The sequence below is a fragment of the Salminus brasiliensis genome, chromosome 4, assembly GCF_030463535.1.
Source record: "Salminus brasiliensis chromosome 4, fSalBra1.hap2, whole genome shotgun sequence".
Lineage (NCBI taxonomy): Eukaryota > Metazoa > Chordata > Actinopteri > Characiformes > Bryconidae > Salminus > Salminus brasiliensis.
This window is the reverse complement of record NC_132881.1, coordinates 20200259-20225047: the sequence shown is the minus strand read 5'-3', so window position 1 is coordinate 20225047 and position 24789 is coordinate 20200259. Positions and strand designations below refer to the sequence as shown.

The window sequence follows — 24789 nt, the reverse complement described above, 5'->3', positions numbered from 1 at the left end:
TGGGACAGGACACCTACTCTCAAAGACAGTAGCAACACGTTACCGGGAGATGTTAATATGTAGCCTATGAAACCAACATTTTAGATATATTGTGCAAATGGAATAGGCAACAGGTGGAAATTATTGGCAATTAGCAAGACACACTCAATAAAATAGTGGTTCTGCAGGTGGGGACCACAGCCCACTTCTCAGTACCTATGCTTTCTGGCTGATGTTTTGATCACTTTTGAATGTTGGTGGTGATTTTACACTCGTGGTAGCATGAGACGGACTCTACAACCCACACAAGTGGCTCAGGTAGTGCAGCTCATCCAGGATGGCACATCAATGCGGAGGCTGAAGGCGCTACCAGGAGACAGGCCAGTACACCAGGAGACGTGGCGGAGGCCGCAGGAGGGCAACAACCCAGCAGCAGGACCGCTACCTCAAGTTTGCACAAACGGTTAGAAACCGACCCCATGAGGATGGTATGAGGGCCTGACGTCCACAGATGGGGGTTGTGCTCACAGCCCAACACCATGCAGGACGCTTGGCATTTGCCAGAGAACACTAGGATTGGCAAATTCGCCACTGGCGCCCTGTGCTCTTCACAGATGAAAGCAGGTTCACACTGAGCACATGTGACAGATGTAACAGAGTCTGGAGACACCATAGAGAGCGATCTGCTGTCTACAACATCCTTCAGCATGACCGGTTTGGCAGTGGGCCAGTAATGGTGTGGTGTGGCATTTCTTTGGAGGACTACACAGCCCTCCATGTGCTCGCCAGAGGTAGCCTGACTGCCATTAGGTACCGAGATGAGATCCTCAGACCCCTTGTGAGACCATATGCTGGTGCGGTTGGCCCTGGGTTCCTCCTAATGTAGGACAATGCTAGAGTGTGTCAGCAGTTCCTGCAAGATGAAGACATTGAAGCCATGGACTGGCCCGCTCGTTCTCCAGACCTGAATCCGATTGAGGACATCTGGGACATCAGGTCTCGCTCCATCCACCAACGTCACGTTGCACCACAGACTGTCCAGGAGTTGGAGGATGCTTTAGTCCAGGTCTGGGAGGAGATCCCTCAGGAGACCATCCGCCACCTCATCAGGAGCATGCCTAGGAGTTGTAGGCACGTGGAGGCCACACAAAATACGGAGCCTCAATTTGAATTGTTTTAAGGACATTACATCAAAGTTGGATCAGCCTGTAGTGTGTTTTTCCACTTTAATTTTGTGTGTGACTCCAAATCCAGGCCTCCATTGGTTAATAAATTTGATTTCCACTGATGATATTTGTGTGATTTTGTTGTCAGCACATTTAACTTTGTATAGAACAAAGTATTCAATGAGAATATTTGAGCAGTGCGCACACACACACACACACACACACACACACACACACACACACACACCATGCCTAATGACAGGTGTGGGTTAGAGGGCTATAAACCCCCTACGCATTGAGCTGTGGAGTAGTGGAACTGTGTTCTCTGCAATGATGCCACTCCATTTAGTACTTTTGGGATGAGATGAGATGGGGGTGGGGATCATCCAACATCCTGACCTCAATAAATCTTGTCACTGATTGCAATCAAATCCTTACAGCGATGCTCCTGAATCTAGTAGAAAGCCTTGCCTGGACAGTAGACAGTAGTTACTCCAACAAAATCACAGATAAAGGGTATTGTCATGCTAAGTCAGGAAGGAACACACAATCCTTGAATGTCACTGTAATAAGCATGAAGACTTTCACTAACCAGTACTACAGGACCCAAACCATGAAAAATTAGCATTGTAACTTGAGTCATGGTGTGCAAAAAAGCCAAACTAAACAACTTTTAATCTGTTTATTTGGTTGCTCAAGTCATCAGTAGACATATTTCCTCACACTGAAATCTATACAGAAAAAAAACAATGTGGGAACATTCATTACTGGTGGTTACTGGTGTAAAGTGAACGGATAGCTGCTTTATTTATGCTTTAGCTTCATCATAGACAAATCTGCAATCATTTTACCTCTGTGTTTACAATGGTAAATTAGTGGCGTATTCTACATCAGTTAAAACAAACAGAAAACATGTAATACCAATAGTTTGCTATTAAGAGTTTTAAAAACCTCACACAAATATCTTTACATTCATCAGAAGTAGCCTCATGCTTAGGGAGAATTGGGGATCAGGATGGCGCGTTTGGTTTCAGGAATCACGTGTAAACCTTCTGACGATCCACATGCATCTCTCAGGTTGCCTTACAGGGGACGCTCTGAAAAGGCTGTGTAGCTCTTCACTCGCGCAAAAAACAACGGAGTGTACATTTTATCCAAGTCAAATGCAGTGATGACAGTTTCTCCAGTTGATCTGTATAAAGGAAAATTACAAATAACTAAAAACTAGTCAATTAATTAGACACATGCCTTATATTTAGCCACTGTTAGCACAGGCTACATCAACATTTTAAGCTGACGCTTTTTTTTTTTTAAACTTTACCTTTTTAGGTCTCTTAACACTTCTTGCACTACCGACACTGATGACTTAACATTTTTGGAGGAAAAATAATTGTTTAAACAAATTAAATGCAAGACTTTAACATCACTTCTAACGCAAAGCCAGTGACAGAATTATACACTATTAGTACAGTGAAAACCACTCAACACTCTACAGGGTGGTTTATTCATTTAAAAAGGCAGTATTTTAATATATACATTTCTTCATAACTAAAGTACCTAAATATGATTGTGACATGAAGATTTAAACTCCTATTTCCAACCAGTAAGGGCTATTGCGATTGTTTGTTTTTTTGTTGTTGTTTTTTGTTTTTAATTTTAACCACACCACACAATATTAACATGATTTGCTAACTGGAGTTTAAACAGATTGTTTAAGAGTTACACTACTACACTACAATCATTGGGATATTTGTGTATTTTAGTCTATTATTAAAACATCCAACTAAATTAACAGTGGAAAATTAATTTGCCCCAAACTATGCTTAACCATTACGCCATTAGTAAATGGCCACCCGGCCCGACCTGCTGGAAGATTGCCCGCTGAAGTCCCCTCTACCTTCGTCAAACCAGCTGCCACCTACCGGTCCAACCAGCAGGCCCCCCACCCACCACCACCCATAGCAGACCAGCGGCTCACCCGCCTACCACCTGCTTAGTGACCATGTTAAAACCATTTTTAACTATCTGTTATACCTGGTTTGGTAATTTTTATCATTAATGTTTAAATAGTTCTGATCAGAGGAGGATGGGTCCCCCTTGTGAGTCTTGGTTCCTCCCAAGGTTTCTTCCTCCAGCTCTGAGGGAGTTTTTCCTTGCCACTGTCGCCGTTGGCTTGCTCACTGGGGGTCTTTGATGTCTTACGTTATTTCTTCTTTCTTCTTTGTCTCTGTCTTTTATTAATCACTATTTATGTAAAGGTGCTTTGTGACAACAACAGTTGTAAAAAGCGCTATACAAATAATTCTTGAATCTTGAAGAATAAAGACATGACTTGACATTAAACAAAGAAACAAAAAAAATTGTTAGATTTAACTGTTAATTTATCTATTTAAATATTTGAGTATGTTTAGATGGAGATGCCTTTCTACTTTTATTTTATATTATACAATTTTTTCTGTCCTATCACAGAGAACAACATTAAATGTATCTTTGATCAATCTTTTAAAGGCCAATATTTTTATGGATGATGTTAAGCTATGGTTGTCTTGAGGTTACAAGCATAATCACAAAAAGAATATGCTCTTGAAGAATAAGATAATCCCATAAATGTTTTAGCTAATGAGGCAATACCTGTAAGTGATGTGGCAGGAGTGGTGGATCCAGACCAGCTTGTTGAAGCACTGGCGCCCCCCAGAGGCCAGCTGCAGCCCCACATGAAACGTGCGGTCAGAGTCAGTGGCTGGGTTCCGCCTGCAGAACCGGCCCCTCTGGTATTCAGGCAGTTTCTGCTCACACAGTACAAACACAAGCAATTATATTAATGTTAATGTTTGGGGGTGAAGTCTATTGCCTACTAAAATACCTTGAATTACCTAACTATTTAACAACAGTCATAAACAGGCCAGTGACTCAGCACAGTAGGTGATGGTACATGAATTACTACTGCTTCTGTTCATTTTTGACACTAGACCACACTATACTCCACTGTATGTCCCTTTCTTCTGATATCAAGGGTAATAGTAGTTTTGTAGTTAACAGCCTCGACACTACGAACACTTTACACTAGATGTTGAACCAGTGCTGTTAGGATATGATTGATTAGAGAGGTCAGGAAATTATGTGGGATGATTAGTTCAGGATCACAAATGCCACTCCAACTCATCCCAAAGATACTGCATGAAGTGCTATTCCTGCACTTTTTTTTGTCCCGTTCTTGCTGACACCTCGCACTGGTCATGGAGAACTGGCCATGAGGTGTGCACCTGCTTTCCATTCTACTGACAGTGCTTTATTCAAGCTGTGTGTGCACAATTGAACACCTGTGTCAGGTATAGGTGCACCTTCAAGTACTTGAATTTGCAAATTAGGTGGTGTATGGATTTGGACATTTAAGGCTGGTTTCCTCATCAGGAATTTAGCTTAGTCGAAGACTACACAGCATTCTGAATCAAGATTTTCCATGTCCATGCTTAATCTCTTTCTGGGAAACCAGCCCCTAGTGTATACAACAGCAAGACACAAAGCACATATTTTCCAAATGTTTTGGTAAAATAACTAGTGCTGTAACATCTCATTGGAATCTGCTAGAAAGACTAGGGATAACCTACATTCACCCACCTCTTCTTTTCGCTTAGAGACGACAACATAAACTTTGGTTTGATTGTCCGTGTCCTGGGACAGCCGGTAATGGCCAAACAGGATGGACTCCATCCTGTGTCAGAAATATATGGTTTTTCAAGACTTACAACACAACATGCCGCCCCCCAGTAAGAATACTGTTCATCAAAGTCTTACAGAGACATATGTTAGATAAGGATTGGTCTGTCTACAGATATTCAAGACTACAAATATATGCAATTAAATAATAGTGTGCCGACCTACTTTCTTTACAGTGTGTGAGGTCAGAACAGATTTATTAACTACAGCATCCAAAAACACCTTGTGTTCCTGCTACGAAGACGTGGAACAATGGCCAGAGGCTCCTCAGGTGTGGTCAACATCATTACTTGTCCATCAGGGAAGAAGCGGAGGTACCTGGCCAACAAACATACAATGTTCAGACCAAAATGATGTGAAAGTCTTTCATATATTTTGGCCTACTGTTTTGAGTTTAAAGTCAAAGTACTTGATTTCTCACAATCCAAAACCCAAGCATACAGACATCTGCATGGTTTCAAAACAAACAGCTTTTCTTACTTTACTGTGTATTTCAGATAAATGAATTTTAATAACTCCACCTCTACCTCACACTTTCCCCACTTATTAAAGGCCCACCTAGCACAAAGATCCTTCTTAATACAGTGTTTCCCTTGCAAACCGGTCACAGTATGGAGGTAAAATATTTATTAGGCTAGCCTACCTGTAGTATTCCACCTGGTGCCACTTTCTATAGAATCCATCCAGCGACTCCTCGCCCTGACGGATGTACGATGTTTTACTAATGTAAACACCTACATAGAACAGAGCAAAAAATGCATTAACATTCATTTCTTTAGGTAAAAAAAGGAACTACAAAACAGATAATGAAGAATTAGAAGACAGACAAGCCAATAAAATTTTACCATCATAGCGCACACGTGGCCTCTCTAAAAACATGTCCCTCCAGGAGGTGAACGGTAGCATTTTGGTACAGGTCCGGCCCCACACCCTCAAACAGGCAGATCGCCAAATCTCAGGGTCTCTTTAAGGACACAGAGTTTGTCAGTATCATGCTGCAGAGACCATCATGTGTTTTTTCCATGTAGTTAAGCTCTTCAGTGTATAATGTGGTGAATATTAATTACATTAATAATGTCTTACTGTACATATATGACCTGAGGCTAAAGTCACCAAGAACTACAACTGTAGAATTAGTCACCTTATTCAAATCTTGTTTTTTTTCGGTCACCATCATTTTACATAATGAAGGGGAGTTGACAACTTGTATGTGTGTCATCCAATAGGGGTGTAGTTTGTAGATTTACAATTATGGACTGTAGCCCATTTAAATACAAACTCTGCGGCACAGATGTCACAATGCCTGAAGTTTGGTAGTTGGTACCAATACCTCCTACATTTGACCATTCTCAAAAGCAGTTTTAACACCACAACAAAATATAAACCAAAGAAAAAGGATTTCAACATGAACAACCACTTTTCTGAAAAGATTTCACAGGTTTATTTCCAGCAACAAGAGCGGGATTGAGCAGGTATTTACCTTTTAAATATTTAAAACAAACAATACTGTCTTATTAAACTCACTCAACTTGTTGCAAAAAAGCATGTAAACAGTGGTACCCAGCCTGGACATTAAACACTAACAGGTTAACTTGTTGAAGAAGACCCAAGGACTGATTTTTCCAGAATTCCCATATAACCATGAATTGTGATCTAGTAGTCATTAAAAATCGGTATTATAAAGACTCTAACCATTGTTCTAACTATTTAACTGAACCACTCTATAAGTAGGCAAAACCCAAAGATGCTTCTAAGAGGTAGTCAGTGCAGTCAGAGGCTGCTGCACACATCATGTGCCAATATCAATGGTTATAAGCCACCGCAGTGTTAGCCTAAACAAGCTTGTTAATGTTGTGAACGGTCAGTTTTTTAACGTGATGTTAAAAATGGAAAAAAGGGGCAAGCATAAGGATTTAAGTCATTATGTCAAGGGCCAATTTGTGATGGTTAGACAACTGGGTAAAAGCCAGGGTCTCCATAACATCAGGCAGGTCTTGCGGATACCTTGCATCAAATGGTCAGATTGGTCATGGTGGCATAAGGGAACCTACTCAATATTAGGCAGGTGGAGTTATTGATCGGTGTATGGTAGGAGTAGTGAAAAACATCAATGAGGCTCTAAACAAGTTAGAGGTCAAGAATTATCCAGTGTATCACCTCCAGTGCCTCTTAATTTAACTAAGATTAAATATCATTATATTACACTATTTTTCTTACATTAAAATACATGCCACAGAATAAGACTTTACCAATGTAGATATATACACACACACACACACCCCAGGTGAAATAAGTATTGAAATGTCACCAATTTTCTAAGTATATAAAAATATTTCTAAAAGTGCCATTGACATTAAATTCCCACCAGATCGGTAACACGCTGGCAAAGAAGTCAAACCATAGAGGTCCATAAATTAAATGACGTGTAATATAGAGAAATGACAGGGGAAAAGTATTAAATACGCTTATCTGTAAATAATATTGTTCTTTAGTTTTTTACTTTAATTTATTTCATACAAAGTTTTTGGTGAAAGCAGCTTCAACACACCTTCTATATAGAGAAACTAGCCGCATGCATTGCTCAGATGTGATTTTGGCCCATTCTGCCAAACCAACACTCTTCAAATCCTGAAGGTTCCGTGGGCTACTTCTATGAAATCTGAGCTTTCATTCCTTCCATAGACTTTCAATGGGATTGAGGTCAGGTGATTGGCTGGGCCATTTTAGCAGCTTTATTTTCCTTCTCACAAACCAATTGAGAGTTTTCTTGTGTGTGTGTTTGGGATCATTGTCTTGCTGAAATGTCCACCCTTGTTTCATCTTCATCATCCTGGTAGATGGCAGCAGATTTTAAATAAAGAATCTTTTAGTACATTTATCCATTCATCCTTCCTTCAATTATATGCAGTGTGCCTGCTATGATGTTATATACAGCTCCACACTATGATGTTCCCACCCCCAAACATCTCACAGTATTTCACATACTCGTCTAAATGTTGAAAGAAAACGCATGTTGAAGCACGTTTAAAATTTGCTCAACAAACCTTAAATGTGTTTTAACATGCGTTTTCTTCAGTCTTGTGTGGTGTGCGTACAGGCCTTGGCAGTTAGGTGTTTTCTTTGAAACAGCTGCTTCCAGGTCTTTCTGTAGCTCCCCACAGGTGGTCCTTGGCTCTTGGACAGCTCTTATAATCCTTTTCACTACTCTGTCTGAAATCTTGCAAGGAGCACCTGGTCATGGCTGGTTTATGGTGAAATTATCTTTCCACTTTCGGATTATGGCCCCAGAGGGATTGCTTTCTAATTATTGATAGATTTCAGCTGGTGTCATGCCTTTCCACAGCTTTTTGCACCTCTCTTTCTTCATGTGTACTTTTCCCTGTCTCATTTCTCATTATTACACATAATTATTGTACATTTATGGTTTGATTTCTTTACATTTGTGGACTGGATTGTTTGTTAATTTCATGTCAATAGCACCTTTATGAATATATTTACATAGAAAATTGGTGACGTGTTCAATATTTCTTTCACCCGCTGTATACGTTCAGATTATTAGTAAATAAATGCTCTAAGAATCACAAGCCCACTCAAAACTGTATAGGGGGATCAGATCGCAGAGGGATTGGCAGTGGCCTCACCGCATTAGTAGCAGTACCTGTGTTGTAAAAGTATATCTAAAGTGTTATCAAGTAACTAACTAACTGCAGACAACTGCAAACAGGTACTGAACCTGTTTTTTTATTTTATTACAACAGACATTTTCTGCATGCTTTAATAAAGCGGTGACACTTCATGACTTTCTGAATGTATTTCACTGGATCTGAAAAATTGTTCTCTCAACAAAAAGCTAAAACACCACCCTAAAACAAGTATCAGTGACATTCTGCCTCCTTCGAGTTTTGCGCCATTTAAGATGGAACTGACAATTCCGGTAAGAAGCTAGGGAATAACGTTGGTAAAGCTGTGTTTACATAAATCACCACATTCTGAATTTAAATGAAGAAATGTGATACTGAAGTGACAAGACTGTCACATTTCAAGAAGCACATGGAGCTAGAACACAGAACTTAAACAAGCACACAGAGCTAAAACTAGCAAGTGTGTCGCCCGTATGACTGGCAGACTTACTTTGATTAACACAAGAGTTGCTGTGTTTAAGGGGCACGTCGTGAGCTAGTGAAAGCAGGTACAGGTAGATACAGCTTAGAACTAGTGGAACTGGCAGGTTAGAATTAGAGGAAGGTAGGTAACGTAAACATACTGCTAATGCTGACTGGTTCTTTGCTTTAATCTAAGTCATCCAACTTAAATCCAACAGAAGAAAACTACGGAAACTGTTCATAGTAAATTCACCACAAAACAATAGATAATTATGTAAATTAGCAGACAGGGGTTTAGGGGATGCTCCAGATTCTGTGGCATCCTGTAGAATAACTAGGAACCCACCTTGCACAGATGTAGAAACCCCTGCAGACAAGGGAGAGCTGTTCTAGAGCGCGCATGTCCAAGTCACAGGACACCACCCAGCGGAAGATATACATTAACAGCTCCAGTGGCAAAGCTATGGATACACAGGAACCACTGTTTACTACACATGATAAAGCCTATCAGGAACACAATAAGCAATTATTTAACTTGATTTAATTATTTGAATTGATTCACATCATAAAATTAATGGAACATATTAAACACTGGGGAACCCACTGACACCTGGTCCCATTAAGAATGACATGTGCAAATGCAGAAAGCCTACATGCGAAATTTCGCATGTAAAATCGCAGAATTCTAGTATTACCTGAAATATGCAACTGAGATGTTTCCACCTCAGGCTGACAGATCTTCTGAGAGGAGGGCTCTACAGTCAGCTGCTGTTGGAAGTACGTAAGCAGATCATCTATTTCATTTTCATTCTCCTCCAGGCTGGAGAGAAAAGAAAAAAAAATAGAATGAATAAACAAAACATTTAGAATTTGAACCAACAAAATTGCTATTAAAATGGGGGACACAGTCAAAGCTATGGCCAATAAAACTCCATTGCAATAAGTTTTATAATTTACACTTTGTACCGTACTGCCTATCCTTGCGTTAAGAAATACGTAGATCACCAAGTGCAAACAATGTACTTGTTTAAAAATTAGACATGTACTGTCCAGTGGACTTACTAGCTCCCGCCAACTCTATCTGGATCAGGAGATCTGTTGTAGTTGATCTTAAATTCAATGTCAGGCACAAGCTGCATTGCACTCTTATAGTACTTGATGGCTGCAACATAAAAAAATGCAGTTACAAATCCAGGTCAGTCCACCGTTTTAAAAACACTTTTTCTGTTGTTAACTTCAAAGGGACAGAGTACCTTCATAAACAGCTCCATTTTGCTCTTCCTCTACGGCCCTAAGAAAAAGCTCTCGGGCCTACAGCAGAAAGTGTTTTAAATTAATCAGGTGATTTTTATGCAATTCAAAACACTATGAAACAATGCCTAGTTTCTGATGTGTTGCAGTGTCATATTGGGCTAGGGTTAGCTATATATTAATGACAAAGTATGATTTTCAAAGTAAATTATACAACAAGAACATTTTCTAGGCATATCCTAAGCATGTTCAGTACCTAAAAGACACTTGAACATGATTGCAACTCTAAATCTTCCAAAAGAGTCCAAAAGAGCCTAACTGATGCGATTTAATTGGATTTAATGACACACAGTACTCCTCAAGAATTTTATGTAGGCTGTGGGAACAGAAAACGTTGTTAGTATTTTATGAACATTTTATATTACAAACATTATAAATGTATAAACGTACTGGATAAATTGGCAATACCAGATATGGTGGAATTTTTCAAGAAATATATAGTACATGTGTATTAACTTTGACAATTCCCTTATATGCCTCTTACAAATAACTAAAAAAAAAACCTAACTGAGGAGGGGTGGAAAGAGTTTGTAGCAATGCTGCAGCTTTTCAGCACCTACCAAAATGTCAAAAAAAAAAAAAGCTTAAGCCTTTCTATACCGGAGAAGCTCAATTAGCTCTATAACTATGATCTCGGTTTAAATTAAACTTATATCTGATTGATTTATATTTGTCACATTGCTCACCAGTATGGTCTCAGGAATGCCTACCTTTTCCTCTCTAACCAGCTCCTGTCGCTTTTTTAGATCTGTGGCCTTGTAGGAACCTTTCCTTGCCCCAGAGCTGGGCAGCAACTCAGACATCCACTGAGCCCTAAAAGCACTAAGCTCGAGCTGAAACAGATAAACAGATCATCATAGATTAATATCATACTTACCAAAGCACAGTCCAATTATTTGCTATTACCCAACACATGCAATATCTAGTATACATTTAAGATAAATCTTACATATTCTCTGACATGATAAAGCCTTCTAAAATATTAAATCTTGATTTCTTATAATCTACAAAAAGCACTGCCCTGCACCAATTTAGACCACTTCAGATGTGCATAAAATTTATGCTGGTCTAAGCGGTTTGCTCCAGCCAGGTGATTGAACATTTCATGATGAATGGACCAATACAACTTATTTCAATTTCCTCAAGTTCCCTTTTTGGAGACACCATTTAGCCTCAATAGTATATTTAGGTTAAGTATTTGGAATGTGTGGCTTTAAATACAAACAAGTAATCTAAAAGTAACTGAAAGTAGTGATTGTTACATTGATGTAGTAATTGTTTGGATTATATTACAATATTTTTGAAAAAGTAATCAGTAATCGGTTACAGAAGACATTACAAGTGTCACCACCCACAACCCCCACCATGACCACATGCAGTGCCTTGAAGTTAGGAAGAAAGTCTCAGAGTTAGAACAGAGAATGTGTGTCTGATGTAGTGTCACTGACCTGCAGATTAGAGTCTTCAGAATTTTCATCTTCCCCCTCTTCAACAGATCCAGTACCTGCGTTTTGGTTGCTTTCTGCCTGTTTGTAAAGAAAGGATTACAGATAAGACTAAACAAGTAGTAGGTAGGCAGGTAGGCAGGTACGTCCGTATAGGAGCGGGTGTGCAAATACTGACACAACCTACTGTAAACATTTACTTTTAAATAGTTCCAACTTTCGAAAGCATGGGCCGGTGATTTTGCAAGCCAGTAAATAATTTTTGAAAAAGACTGCCTCTCCCAATGCATATATTTATGCAGCATGTTGTTAATATAAATGTATAGCGCTAATGTTATTTGGTTCATGTCAGGATTCCAGAGCAGTATCTATTTTGGACAGTCTCGAATGTAACTAGCTAGCTAGCTACATCTAGCAAGCCAACTAAAAATACTTGTCTTTCGAGTTGCCAGCCAAATAGCCTCCAATTTATAAATTTATACATGCAAACAAATTTAAGATTAAGCTTACTGTGCTATTTCGGTGCTGTGTCTGGGTGACTGCACGTCAACAAACATGCTGTTTATCTTACTAACGAGAATAGCCTAGCTGTACACGTCACGCAAATAAAACGACTGCGCCAATTAGCTAGCATGCATGCTAAAGGGCTAATGCAAGTTACAGGTCTTTGAAACACTTTTACCATTTTGGCTTATCTGTGAGCTCTTGATTAGGCGCCTGAAACGTTAATTGCCGTTTGTTTACAGATCACGGTCGGAGAAACGGACGACACAACGGGCGAATTTACGCGCTCGCCACACGGCAGCCATCACGAAGAGTGCTGGTCAGAGCGAGCGTAGAGCAAGGTCGCCTGTTCAAGCGAATGGATCAGAGCGACACCTCAAAACTGCCCTCTAGCTACTTATCAAAATAAAAGCACAAGGTCTAACCCATTCATTGATCCAACTGATACGACACGATCTTTCACGACGAACATCAACTTTCCCTATACTTTTGATAAAACTATCTGTGTTCAGTTTACCCCTAAAGACAACATCAATATTTTCATGTAAGAACAGATTCTCAAAAAATACAACATCGCACGTTTCGATTTTCTGCATGTCCATAGCCCTCACAAAGAGTTAAAATACTACTAAAGAGTTCAAATACAAACATGAAATAATCAGCTAATTATGCTATTATCAGCTACTAATGCACGTTTATCCTGTCTTTCATAATATAAAAAAAATAAAAAAAACTAGCCTGTGCAAATGGTTAGGCATCTTAAGTGTCAAGATGTTTTACTTGTACAAACATAATCTTTATGCAAAAGTCCTAAGAACGAAATCTTACCTTGTGAATTTGTCACAAAACTTAGAAGCCAGGGGTCAGCAGGTACATTTGAAGGAAAAAATTCTGGATGCAAATGTCAAACTATTTGTAAACGTTTAAATAGTTCATTAGCTATTTAATAGTTCAGAGGTTGTGGTTATTACGTGTCAATTTAAAAAAATTACAAAATGTGACATTTGCCCAAACATATGCATGATACTGTATGCAATGTTGATGATGGCAAAATAGTGTTAATTCCAATAAAGAAGTTTTCTTTGAGGACTATTTTGTCATACAATAACCTGTTTGTACCTTCACTCGAATACATAAAAAAATTTTAAGCTAAAAGCATTTGCAAAATGGTATTTCAGGCATCCAATAGCATAATCATAACCATTTAAATGTAATAACTTCAAACTTTTCAAACTTTTCAAAAATTAAGTTTGATTTAGTTCAGGGTGCGTTCTCTCAACTGCTGCTGTTTTGGGATCTGTGGTGTTGCTATCATGCTGGTCACTTCAGAACTCTCCAGTGCTTTGTCTTAAACCACTTCTGGGTGTTAAATTATGCTTTGGGCCATTGTCCTGTTGTCTTGCTACAGCGCCATGGGCTGTAAACCTTTTAATAACATTAATTTAGCATTTGAGCCCATTTGAGTTCTGTTTGGAATAATGAGTTTTTTGTATTATTCCAGTGGAATAATCATTACCATCAGCAGCAGCAGCATCATCATTATCATCATCATCATCACCATCATAATGTGAGCACAAAAGCATCTGTAACGGCTAGAAGTGATGCATTCTCTGAAAGGTGCCATGACTGTAGTCCTTAATATATGGGCTCCTGTGCAGCTAACCTCACCCCTGTAAATCAGATTATCCGGAAAATACCACACTAATGACAAAAAAACTAACCCTTTCCGATATTCAGATGATTCTAGAAATGACCATTATATGATTCAAATTATTCTGAAAACAACAAAAATTTCACAACAAAAACAAAACAAAAAAAACCTCCACCCCTTCTGATCAGATTGTTCTGATAATAACAACAATAACTGAACCGATTATAATGTATATTAGAAATGAGGTCATTTGGTTGGCGTTTGGCGCCCACGAATTAAGCCAGTGTATGATTTTTTTATTTAGTAGTTTGAATGTATTGACGCTTTTGTTTTTTTAATTCGGTATTAAAGCGTTTATTGTCGCCGTTTATCTCGAGACTTTCTTTTTCGAGACTCCGGCCCCGACAAGGTTTACTGAATCCAGAGCCGTAGTTTCCTTACTCCATAGTTTCCGATTGGAAGGAGGTGGCTGGAGCGCCTCGGGATTGAGGGTGGTGGCGCTAGCTAATTCATTTACCTCAGCCTTTTTTTTCCCAAATACTCGCAGTGTTGTGTTGATATTATGCGCATAAACGTCAGTTTCGTTCGTAATGAGTAACCCTGTTTGTGTTGATATGAGGGGGTGACGTGTGGTCCTACATCACTGGCTTAGAGTGAATCATCCTTAGCCTAGCTACTAGCAGGGATGCATCACTAAACTGGAGAAACTGGAGGCCTAAAGCTGCATTTCTAACCGTTTAAATATTCGCTGTTAAACTGTCTTTAGCGCAATGGAGGAAATTCTGCGGAAGCTCCAGAAAGAAGCCTCCGGGAGCAGATATAAAGCGATTCGAGATGCTTGCACGGTAGCGTGGGGTAAGCCTCAATTCTACACCTGTCAACGACTACGTCCTCAGGCTCCACAGTGGGGCTGCTACTCAGGTTTATATACGTTGTTTGTTTGAGTGTCTGTCATGGGCCTTCGCATTACCTCTCACATACAGGACGTTACATACAGCACGAACATTTCTTTAAATTATGTTTGAATGTAAAACGTCTTGGTTGGTATTGGAGCTGATGGGTAACGAACAATACACTCCTGCCACAGTTTTCTCCTTAAAAAGTACAATCACTCTGTATATGTGATATTTTTGTTGAAGTAGTGTATTGTTCTCTGGCTGAATTGTTACGGATTGTATTGTTGTTATTAGAATAGCAACGTGGTCTGTCTAAACCAAAATGTTATCTAAATTGTTATATTTTAGATATGCTTACTTTAACCTTCATTTAACTGTAAGAAAGGATGAGCAGCCTAATTCACATTTCACTGTTTATGATTGAATTATTAATGTTAGGGTGTGTGTACAGATTCAGCAAAGAGACTGCACTGCTGAAGAAGCAGAATCTGAATAGGACACACAACCAGAAGCTAACGTCAAGTCAAGTCAAGTCACGTCACGTCAGATTTATTTTTATAGTGCTTTTTACAACTGTTGTCGTCACAAAGCAGCTTTACATAAATAGTGATTAATAAAAGACAGAGACAAAGAAGAAAGAAGAAATAACATAAGACATGATGAATCAAAGACCCCCAGTGAGCAAGCCAATGACGACAGTGGCAAGGAAAAACTCCCTCAGAGCTGGAGGAAGAAACCTTGGGAAGAACCAAGACTCACAAGGGGGACCCATCCTCCTCTGGTCAGAACTACATTAATGATAAAAATTACCAAACCAGGTATAAAAAAAAAAGTTAAAAATGGTTTAAACATGGTCACTAAGCAGGTAGCAGTGGTAAGCGTGTGAGCCGCTGGTCTGCTATGGGTGGTGGGCCTGCTGGTTGGACCGGTAGGTGGTAGCTGGTTTAACGCAGGTAGAGGGGACCTCAGCGGGCAATCTTCCAGCAGGTCGTGCTGGGTGGCCATTTACTCGGAGAAAGTAAAAAGAGATGGTTAATTCTGAGAGGAATTTTATGGAGAGCAGAGAATGTCGGGCAGTATCAGATTGTGTCTGACGACTCCGGCAGGTCTGACTATAACAGCCTAATTAAAAGGAGAGAGCCAGAAGGTAACACGGACATGGGAGCACCCTGAAAACGCCTGCATCTATCTGCTCCACCGTCAACAAACCTGAGTGATCGCGTGTAAGCAGCAAGACGACAGCTCCAGCATCTCAGTGTACATACAATTCCCTGGGTCCGCAAACCCCTGGACCTGCAACCTTTATCTAAAAAAACATTAATTACCAAAAGCTAAACTAAACAGATGAGTTTTCAGCTTGGATTCAAAGATTGAAACTGTGTCTGAGTCCCGAACATTATCTGGAAGGTTATTCCAGAGTTGGGGGGCTTTATAAGAAAAGGCTCTTCCCCCTGATGAGGTTTTCTGAATTTTGGGAACGAGTAAGAGTCCAGCACCCTGAGATCTAAGTAGTCTTGATGGTTCGTAATATGTAATAAGATCCCGCAGGTACTCAGGAGTGAGGCCATGTAGGGCTTTATATGTTAATAGAAGAATTTTGTAATCAATACGGGATTTAACTGGGAGCCAATGAAGTGCTGATAGAACTGGACTGATATGGTCAAATTTTCTAGTTTTAGTAAGGACCCTGGCTGCAGCATTTTGAACCAGCCTTGAGGTAATAAAAGCGTGTACTAGCTTTTCCACGTCCTGTAGAGATAAGGAGTTTCTTAGTTTGGAGATGTTCCTAAGCTGCATAAAGGCTGTCCTACTAATATTGGCTATATGTTGCTCAAATGATAAATCTAAGTCGAATATGACTTGGAATAATGGAAGCATCAGCCAAGTCTAACATTAAGTCGGATAGTTTATTTCTAGTGTCTTTTGGACCTAAAAGGAGAACCTCGGTTTTGTCACTGTTGAGGAGAAGGAAGTTATGTGACATCCAGAGTTTTATATCCTTTACACAGTCCTCCATTTTCTGTAATCTAAATTTATCATCAGGTTTGGCTGATATATAGAGCTGTGTGTCATCTGCATAAAAATGGAATTTAACGTCATGTCTGCTTATAACTGAGCCAAGAGGTAACATGTATAATGTAAATAGTAGCGGTCCTAAAATAGAGCCATGAGGAACTCCATATCTTATTTCTGTGTAATTTGATGATAGAGCTTTTATCTTTACGAACTGATAGCGTCCCGTTAGATATGATTTGAACCACGATAGAACTGTTCCTGTGATTCCAACCATTTTCTCTAATCTTTCTAGTAATATAATATGATCTATTGTATCAAAGGCTGCACTAAGGTCTAGTAGGGCTAATAAAGATACATAGCCTTGATCAGAGGCGAGAAGGAGATCATTTGTAATCTTCACTAGGGCTGTCTCTGTGCTGTGATTGGATCTAAATCCAGACTAATTTCTCATGCATGTCATTCTTACTCAGGTATAAGCAGAGTTGTTGGGCCACAGCTTTTTCTAATATCTTGGATACGAATGTTAAGTTGGAGATGGGTCTGTAATTAGACAATACACTGGGGTCAAGGTTTGGTTTCTTGATTAAAGGTTTTATGACTGCTATTTTAAGGGTTTGGGGTACATGCCCGAGGCTAAGGGATGAGTTTACTATTGTTAAAAGAGGTCTGAATATGATTGGGAGTATTTCTTTTAGCAATTTAGAGGGAATTGGGTCGAGTGGACAGGTTGTACAATTTGATGAGGAAATAATTTTTTCTAGTTCTGGCTGTGGAAGTTGGTAGAAGGCTCTAGTTTGAACACCTCTAGTTTGGTTGTCCGCCATTTACGCTCTAGTTTACGCACTGTTTGTTTTAAGGTACGAGTTTGATCACTCTGGGATTGTTTTTCAAAATTGGGTGTTCCAGCATGACAGTAACCTCACACACTGAACACACACAGAGGTGGTTGAGGAGGATGCACTGCACCTTTTTTAAAAATTAATAAATTTATTTTTATGTCGTATAGTCATTCTGTTTCTGAAAAGAACAGTTTAAAGAAATCAGTGAAAACCCAGTATTGCCATGATATTTGTTTCCCTCATAAGTGTATGTAGACCTCTGATCACAACTGTGTATATATGAAATACATTTAGGAGATGTACACGTGTTTGTGTGTGTTTGTGTGTGATAAGTAACACAAGTCCTAAGAAACGTTCATTTTCCAGGCTTGTATTTTCTCCGGTGATGCACACCACTTTTAGCACTTTAAGGGCTTCATCTAAAATGTATGGGTTGTGTAAAATGCACTGGTTTTGTAAAGAACTACTTTTGGTCATCTCAGGTTGTTATATGTATTTTGTATCTTCTGTAGTCTAAATCAGAATTAAGTACATACTGCTAAGAGCAGATGTTTTTGGTACGATAACAACAGTGGTTTGATTTGATACAGTAAATACTTCGGATGTCCCAATCAAAAAAACTTTCGGCCGATACTGATCCGATCCAATCTTTGTGTTTCTGAAAAAATTGCAGCCCTGTTCAGAATTTTTGAATGTCCTGTTCTGAGCAGGTTTAGAACCAAAGAAAGGAGCGTGTTTCTCTTGCTGGTAGAGTATTTCCACCATTTTCTGTTTTAGAACCAGGCGGAATTCATGAGTAAAGACGGCCTGACAGGAACGTTAGATATTTCCAGATGCATCTAATGGGATAAAATGTGTGTGTCATTCCACAACTACAACAAACTGGGTGTTCTTTGGCAGCATGAACAAAAACGACAAAAATAGACCACCTTACACACTCTAACACATGCTCTCTCATTTACAGTGAGGTTCTGAGCTAAAAGTTTTCCACTTACCTGAACTTTCCGTTCCACCTTAAATTAGAGAATAACTGATGAGCTGATGTGAGACTGTGAATGGGCTTTTTTGTTTGTTTGGTTTTTGGTCATTTAGGCTGGGGTGAGACAGTTTCCACTTAAAATGAACAGTTTTAATGAGTCCATGAGGTCTTTTTTTGGGGTCTCATTTTCTTCCTGTGTTCTGCCAGAAACACTGGAGGCTCAAAATGGATCGGTTAAGACCTCACCCTCTAAACTAAGGTAAGAAACATGTTTGAGTTGTTAACATTTATCTTGTATCAGCAAATCTGCATTTGAGCCTGTTGGGCTGTTGTTTCGTACTCATTCATTTAATTTATTTAGCAATGCACTGTCACACATATTTGTTCTAAACATGCATGGTAACACCTGACATGACTAATGAGGTTTCATTCTTTGAGCTCATTGTTAAAGTCAGGTGGTGCTGTACAGTGTGGAGCAAATGGCTGGAGGCACTCTGGCCCTTTGAAGCACTCTTGCCATAGTCTCTCCTGCCATTCCGCATCCGCTGCAGCAATTTCAAATGACCACAGAGGAGGATTTTGCTCATCTGTCATGGCTAGAATAACAACATCTAGAGACAGCAGTAGACAAATAGTGGTTAGTGTGTAAATAAGGTACATCGCAGTGTTCTAAATATGTGAAATTGCCACAGTCACATTTGATTGATTACATTTTAAATTAGCATTAACCTTAAACAGTGTCTCACAAACCTGACATAGTTTGTTTTGTTTGGTCTTTTTGTTACACCAGTCTTAGTGTATTTGCGTGTAAAAATGTGTTGATGTGCAAGTACATCAGCATGTCTCATGTTGGTTTGAAAAAGGATGTTGCTTTGGAAATGTGCGCTAAATGACTGGCAATTCCTAACTCATTAACTTGTCATGGTACGGAAGGTTTTAAAATACTGTGTTCCCTTAGTTTTGAGGAGTTGCTTTTTGGTAAATAATATGAGTTGTTCTCATGTTTGATTATTCTTTTGTGGCCTATCTAATTACCCTTCTCTTGTGTGTATTTTGACCATGTAAATGTCCCTATATTTGTTCAGGGATGTTATGACCGATCCATGTTCACTGGCTCTATGATAAAGTGCTAGAGGGTGTGAGATTCAGGGGTTGTCTTTGTTTCTTCCTGTCCTAGGAATGGGTAGTTATGGGTTCAGATACATCATTATACCACACTTCCATACTACCATTACTACATTCCCAGAAGAGGACAGAAAAGAAACAAAGACAACCCCTAAACTTCACACTCTCTAGCACATTGTCATAGAGCCAGTGAACTTGAACAGTGAGCTTGCTAGCAAATGTTTTACCATTTACTGATCACAAGATCACAGTTGCCTTACAGGAACAAGTGAATACAGAAACCATGCTGCACATTGTTGCATGCTGCAACTTGTGCTGCTTTTTAAAATTCCTTTGTGACCTGCTTGTCCCCCACACCACACCCAGTGCCATTAACCATTGCCCTGTGCTGATGCTAATGTCTGTGCTTTTAGGGAGAAATGCTTCTTTCCACTCAGGCTTGCACTGGAGTCCAAAAACACCAAGCTGGCCCACACTGCTCTTTTGGGAATGCAGGTGAAGCCATTGTTTTGCCTATTCAACTCTTTTAACAAAAAGCAATTAGGAAAACAACGTTCACCAACATGATCTGTACTCAATAAGCATGTTAGTGTGGAACAAATGCATCTAATAATTTCAGCATGCCAGTGTATTTGAGTTAATATATGCAAGATTTAAGTAGTTTTATGCAAGATTTAAATAGAAGTTTAAGTATTTATGTATTGACTTTATGTTGACGCTCTGGAGCTACACGCACAGCTACAGAAATGTTCCTATCCTCTATGTGATTAATCAGATTTTAAAATCTGACCAACTTGCCTGCTTGGCTAAACCTGTTTGTGGTACCTGTATGCTGCATTTTTGGATTATAAATGAAACAGGTACTGCGTTTTTCACATGTTCAATGGCAGAAGATTCTTTGTGAAGATCGCTTGGTTGCTGTGGAAACAGAAGTACCAGAGAAGCAGCTGCTGAGTCAGGTGCTAGAGGCCATCAGCGTGACTCCCACCCTTCATGAAGACCTACAAGTTGAGGTCATGAAGGTCAGTTTGTATGGTAATGATTTCTTTCAGCTGATGTTGAGCCTAATAGACATCATTGTTCACTTTAGAGCCAAAATGTTGATATTCTTGGCTAATTTTAAATAACTTATTCACCTGCATCTTGTATATAAAAAGCCATTTTAAATGCAGGAGATCTTGCTAATTAGGTTTTGAGTTCCAAAGATTTTCCCCATAGCTACAGGTACAAGTACCCCAAAAAACACTGCATTTTGTTATTTATTCACAACTGCATGCTTTATCAGTATGAAATATCATACTGATAAAGCATGCAGTTGTGAATAAATAACAAAATGCAGTGTTTTTTGGGGTACTTGTACAATTGTACAATTTGCAATATGTCACCATGACAATATGTATTATTTTTCCAACATTTAGTATATTAGAATGGCCAGAAACAACCAGTGGGGGCGGATGAATGTTCTGCACTAAACCCAGTTTGTAATTAAACATGCAGTTGGTTCTGTAAGTGTTCTTTAAGTACTGATTATTTGTTGTTTCTGGCCATTCTAATATACTAAATGTTGGAAAAATAATACATATTGTCATGGTGACATATTGCAAATTGTTATATATTTATGTCAAATCGCCAACTCTTACTTGGAAATACCAGGTTATTGACTGCATTTGGGCAAGTAGAAAAATCCTGTAAATTAGATTAGATCTTTAAATTCAAACTTTAATCTCTACTGAGAATAAATCCAGTCACCGTCAGCTGGTAGTATTTAGCACTGTGCTAGGTATTAATGTCAAAATATACTGTGTTGCTTCTAGCAGATATAATCAATTATATCAATCAATTATATCAAGTATCTTAGCATTGATGGGTATCTGTAGAGTATCTTTAATGTTATTATGATTAAAATGAACAGCCTTAACAGACCTCTGTGTACTGTATTACTATTGCAGTTGTGATTATCATGAAATCTAGTTTACAGGCCTTGATTAGCTTTCACTAATTTAATGTTCTTTTGTCTTTGTTTTTTTGCACCAGGTCTTGCTGTGTGTCACTTACTCCTCCACCTTTGAGATCAATGGCAACAACATCTTGAGGATTGCAGAGGTGAGGCCAATTTAAAGCAGGATTGTTATTGTTATTCGTAGTATTAAGTATTAAAGGCAGTATCATAATTTTGGCTTTGTTGTGTCCCTCCTATAAACCCACACCATGAAACACATTTAGAGGCTCTGCAGAGGCATCAGACATTCATAATTAAGCCTGGCATTAAATTCCAAAATCTTTATTCTCCAAATAAATGGAGGCACTTTATGGCGATTCTCTCTCTGAAGTCTCATAATTGCACTATAATTCATGCAGTGTGCTATTTTTGCCATGTTTATAAACAGCCCATAAAAACACAAACAAGTCCTACCAAACACTTTCATCCAGACACTGCTCACACAGCTAGAAGGATGCTGTCATCAGGAGCACACATGCAATGGCCATCATGTCTCCTTCCCTCCCTCTCCCCCTCTCTCTCATTCTCTGACGTGTTTGTATGACTCAGTATCCGGCCAGACAAGCACCCATAAATCATGCAGCCCTGACTACCCCCCTTCCCGTCTTCTTTTAATGCAAATCGCTGAATGAAATGTTCTATTTCACAATGTTTTTGTTCTGACACTGTGTTAGCTGAGCATGTTGATTTCAAATGCCACATTCAAGGCCCTTATTCCACAACACAGTGAAAGGTGACCGGGAAGAAGGGTCATAGGAAGCAGGTGCAGACATTATTGGTGATGAGCGACATCAATGACGTAATGGAGAATGCATTTTTTTTTCCATTTTCTATTTTAGATGACTTCTCTTAAATAAATGCTGTAGGAAGTGGTGTGTCTAGACACAGATTGGTTTTGTTGAAACGACTGACAGTCTAAAAGTTGTGACTTAGCTCTTTGTGTTAGTGTAATTGTAGAAACCTTTTGTTTAATATAAAAGGTTTGTTGAAGGGACCATATAAGAAGCTTGATGCCAACTGTTTATGGTGTAAAAGCCATGTTGACTTGGCATTAAGTCAAAGTGGAGTAAACTTGTAAAAAATCCAAACATGGCCAATGTGGACAGGGATAAACTTAGGAGCTGTTCTTATAGAGAGACTTACCCCAGGATGTCATGTACATTTAATCCTGTCCAAATAGGAAGGACCACTAAACTAGTCCTATACTACACTATAGGACTCAAGGGTTGATGTGGGTTTTGGTGAATTAAGTGTGTGTTTGTGTTTGTGTGTGTGTGTGTGTGTGTGTGTGTATATGCATGGTCTACAGCTGTGTATCGAGACCTACATATCGAGTTGTCATCAGCGCAGCATCAACACAGCAGTGAGGGCCACACTCAGTCAGATACTTGGAGATCTCCCTCTTCAACTCCACCACAGACAGGAGGGCTTGGTGAGTCACCCATCAAGATGTGAGCGAACACACACACACTGTCATCCTGGATAAGTGGATTTAGTGCATTGTTTTTTGCAGTTCAGTGTGTGAAATAAAATAAAAGTGTTTATGTAATGTGTGTTTATGGTGCTCACCTACAGCGAGGTTTGAACCCAGGCCACCTAAAACGGCAGTTATGAAAGCGGCCAACAGGCGGCACTTAAAAGGGTGGGTTTGACAACGGTTGGAAAGAAAACAAACGCTGCGTCTAATGCGGAGGGGAAAGGCGGGAAAACAAATAAAGGCTGCCAGGGGAAAACGCTGGCTACCTCGAAAACTTCCCAAAAGAAATAAGAGAACTGAGAGGTTACAGGGAAGGCAGACCCTACTGCCTTCCTCTGTTAAACAAGTGATTGTGTGCAAACACACACACACACACACACACACACACACATAGACACTGCATAAACACAGGGAACTCGAGGAAAAGGGGGGGTGCTCTGAGGGAAACAAACACAGGAGGAACACACAAAGGAGAGTGAGATCCACTCAGCCTTTAACTCGAGAAGGTGGCTGATAAAAGCACTCAACAAGAGTCAAAAGATCCAGCAGTGGGCAACTGGATCTTATATAGCATTTCACCCAGGTGTGGTGCATTGTGGTTGATTGCTGGCTGGCGTGACTTGGGGCCTCCCCCTGGTGGCAGGAGAAGGCCTTGTCCTAGAGCTACCCCTAACATGATAGAGATGTCCCAATCCAATTTTTTTGCTCCCTGATCCTTAATGCTGAGTATTGGCCAATGCCAAATTTGTTCTGTTCTGTTTCTATAAATATTACTGTCTTACAGATTGGGTTTAGACATGCTGCTCATTAATACTTCAATATGTATTCTGGACTGATTTATTTTCTTTTTAAATGACCTAATTACCTTTTTTGTGTATTTAATATCTTATAATCTAGTTTGTCTGGCCACTACATTAAAATCACTTTGTTTGTGTGTGTTGGTACACACTCTGAAGTTGTTGATTTATTTCTAATAATTCAGCCATAATTCTAAAGTAAATACATAGAGGGAGTGCATTTCCCCGCATGAATATACAATAATTTATTGCAGATGCACCACAATCGAACCAGGCATCCCTATTAGCACGTAAATAAAATTTATGTAATTAAGAAATATTACCTCATTATAAACAACAACCGTGGTATATTTGTGTTTTAATGTTTTATAGATAATATTAAAAAATATTAAATAGTACTCTGTTGTGTAATGTTTGTAGGGAGCAGATGGAGTGGGGTGCTCTGTGCCTACATCTCAGCGCAGAGGTATGTTTGATCCCACTGATAGAATGCAAGCCATCAACTAGTTACATGAATGTGTCTCCAGTGTATATGATTTGTATATTTTTTAGTAATTTTGTGTGTGTGTGTGTGTGGGTGTGTGTGTGTGTGTGTGGGTGGGTGGGTGGGTGGGGGTGTGTTTAACAGTAGACATCTCTCCAACCACTGCTGCGCTGTATGAGGACGTGGTAACTGTCCTCACTGTGTTCTGCGAAAAATTGGAGTCTATTTCAAAGTAAGCATCTGCTTAAGGGGAAGCTGGTTGAGCTAAATTATTTGTGGCTTGATGCTTACTATTGTGCAT

The 24789-nt window shown here is 39.4% G+C and overlaps 2 protein-coding genes across 6 annotated transcripts in view; one reads left to right on the top strand and one right to left on the bottom strand.

The window, feature by feature from the left end:
• Positions 1–1813: 1813 nt before the first annotated feature.
• On the bottom strand, positions 1814–12585 carry fbxo9 (F-box protein 9). Of its 2 annotated transcripts, none has more exons than XM_072677540.1 (13): positions 12404–12585; positions 11725–11802; positions 10987–11109; positions 10219–10276; positions 10028–10127; positions 9661–9785; positions 9312–9426; positions 5708–5826; positions 5506–5596; positions 5085–5180; positions 4764–4857; positions 3777–3931; positions 1814–2337 (listed from the first exon to the last, which is right to left on the bottom strand). In XM_072677540.1, exons 1-13 carry the CDS (start codon positions 12404–12406, stop codon positions 2229–2231), a joined length of 1266 nt encoding a protein of 421 aa, XP_072533641.1. In that variant the 5' UTR covers positions 12407–12585; the 3' UTR covers positions 1814–2228. The 2 variants fall into 2 exon arrangements, with proteins under 2 accessions (XP_072533641.1, XP_072533642.1); XM_072677541.1 differs by lacking the exon at positions 12404–12585 and adding an exon at positions 12232–12349.
• Positions 12586–14303: 1718 nt separating this feature from the next.
• arfgef3 (ARFGEF family member 3) overlaps positions 14304–24789 on the top strand; it is a 39316-nt gene continuing 28830 nt past the window's right edge. For 2 of the 4 annotated variants that reach the window (XM_072677536.1, XM_072677534.1), the window contains exons 1-8: positions 14304–14731; positions 18814–18865; positions 20145–20226; positions 20622–20753; positions 21766–21834; positions 23040–23162; positions 24425–24470; positions 24633–24720. In XM_072677536.1, coding sequence (XP_072533637.1) covers positions 14647–14731; positions 18814–18865; positions 20145–20226; positions 20622–20753; positions 21766–21834; positions 23040–23162; positions 24425–24470; positions 24633–24720 — 677 coding nt within the window. In that variant the 5' untranslated portion in view covers positions 14304–14646. The remainder of the gene's footprint in view (positions 14732–18813; positions 18866–20144; positions 20227–20621; positions 20754–21765; positions 21835–23039; positions 23163–24424; positions 24471–24632; positions 24721–24789) is intronic. The other 2 variants (XM_072677537.1, XM_072677535.1) reach the window with 2 other exon arrangements.

Bases quoted from the DNA above. Each gene is read 5' to 3' on its own strand.
- fbxo9 (XM_072677540.1), bottom strand. The intron at 10,277-10,986 runs GTAGGCATTCCT...TTTCTGCTGTAG, and splicing joins AGCTGGTTAGAGAGGAAAAG to GCCCGAGAGCTTTTTCTTAG. The intron at 5,827-9,311 runs GTGGGTTCCTAG...GTGTCCTTAAAG, and splicing joins GGTTTCTACATCTGTGCAAG to AGACCCTGAGATTTGGCGAT.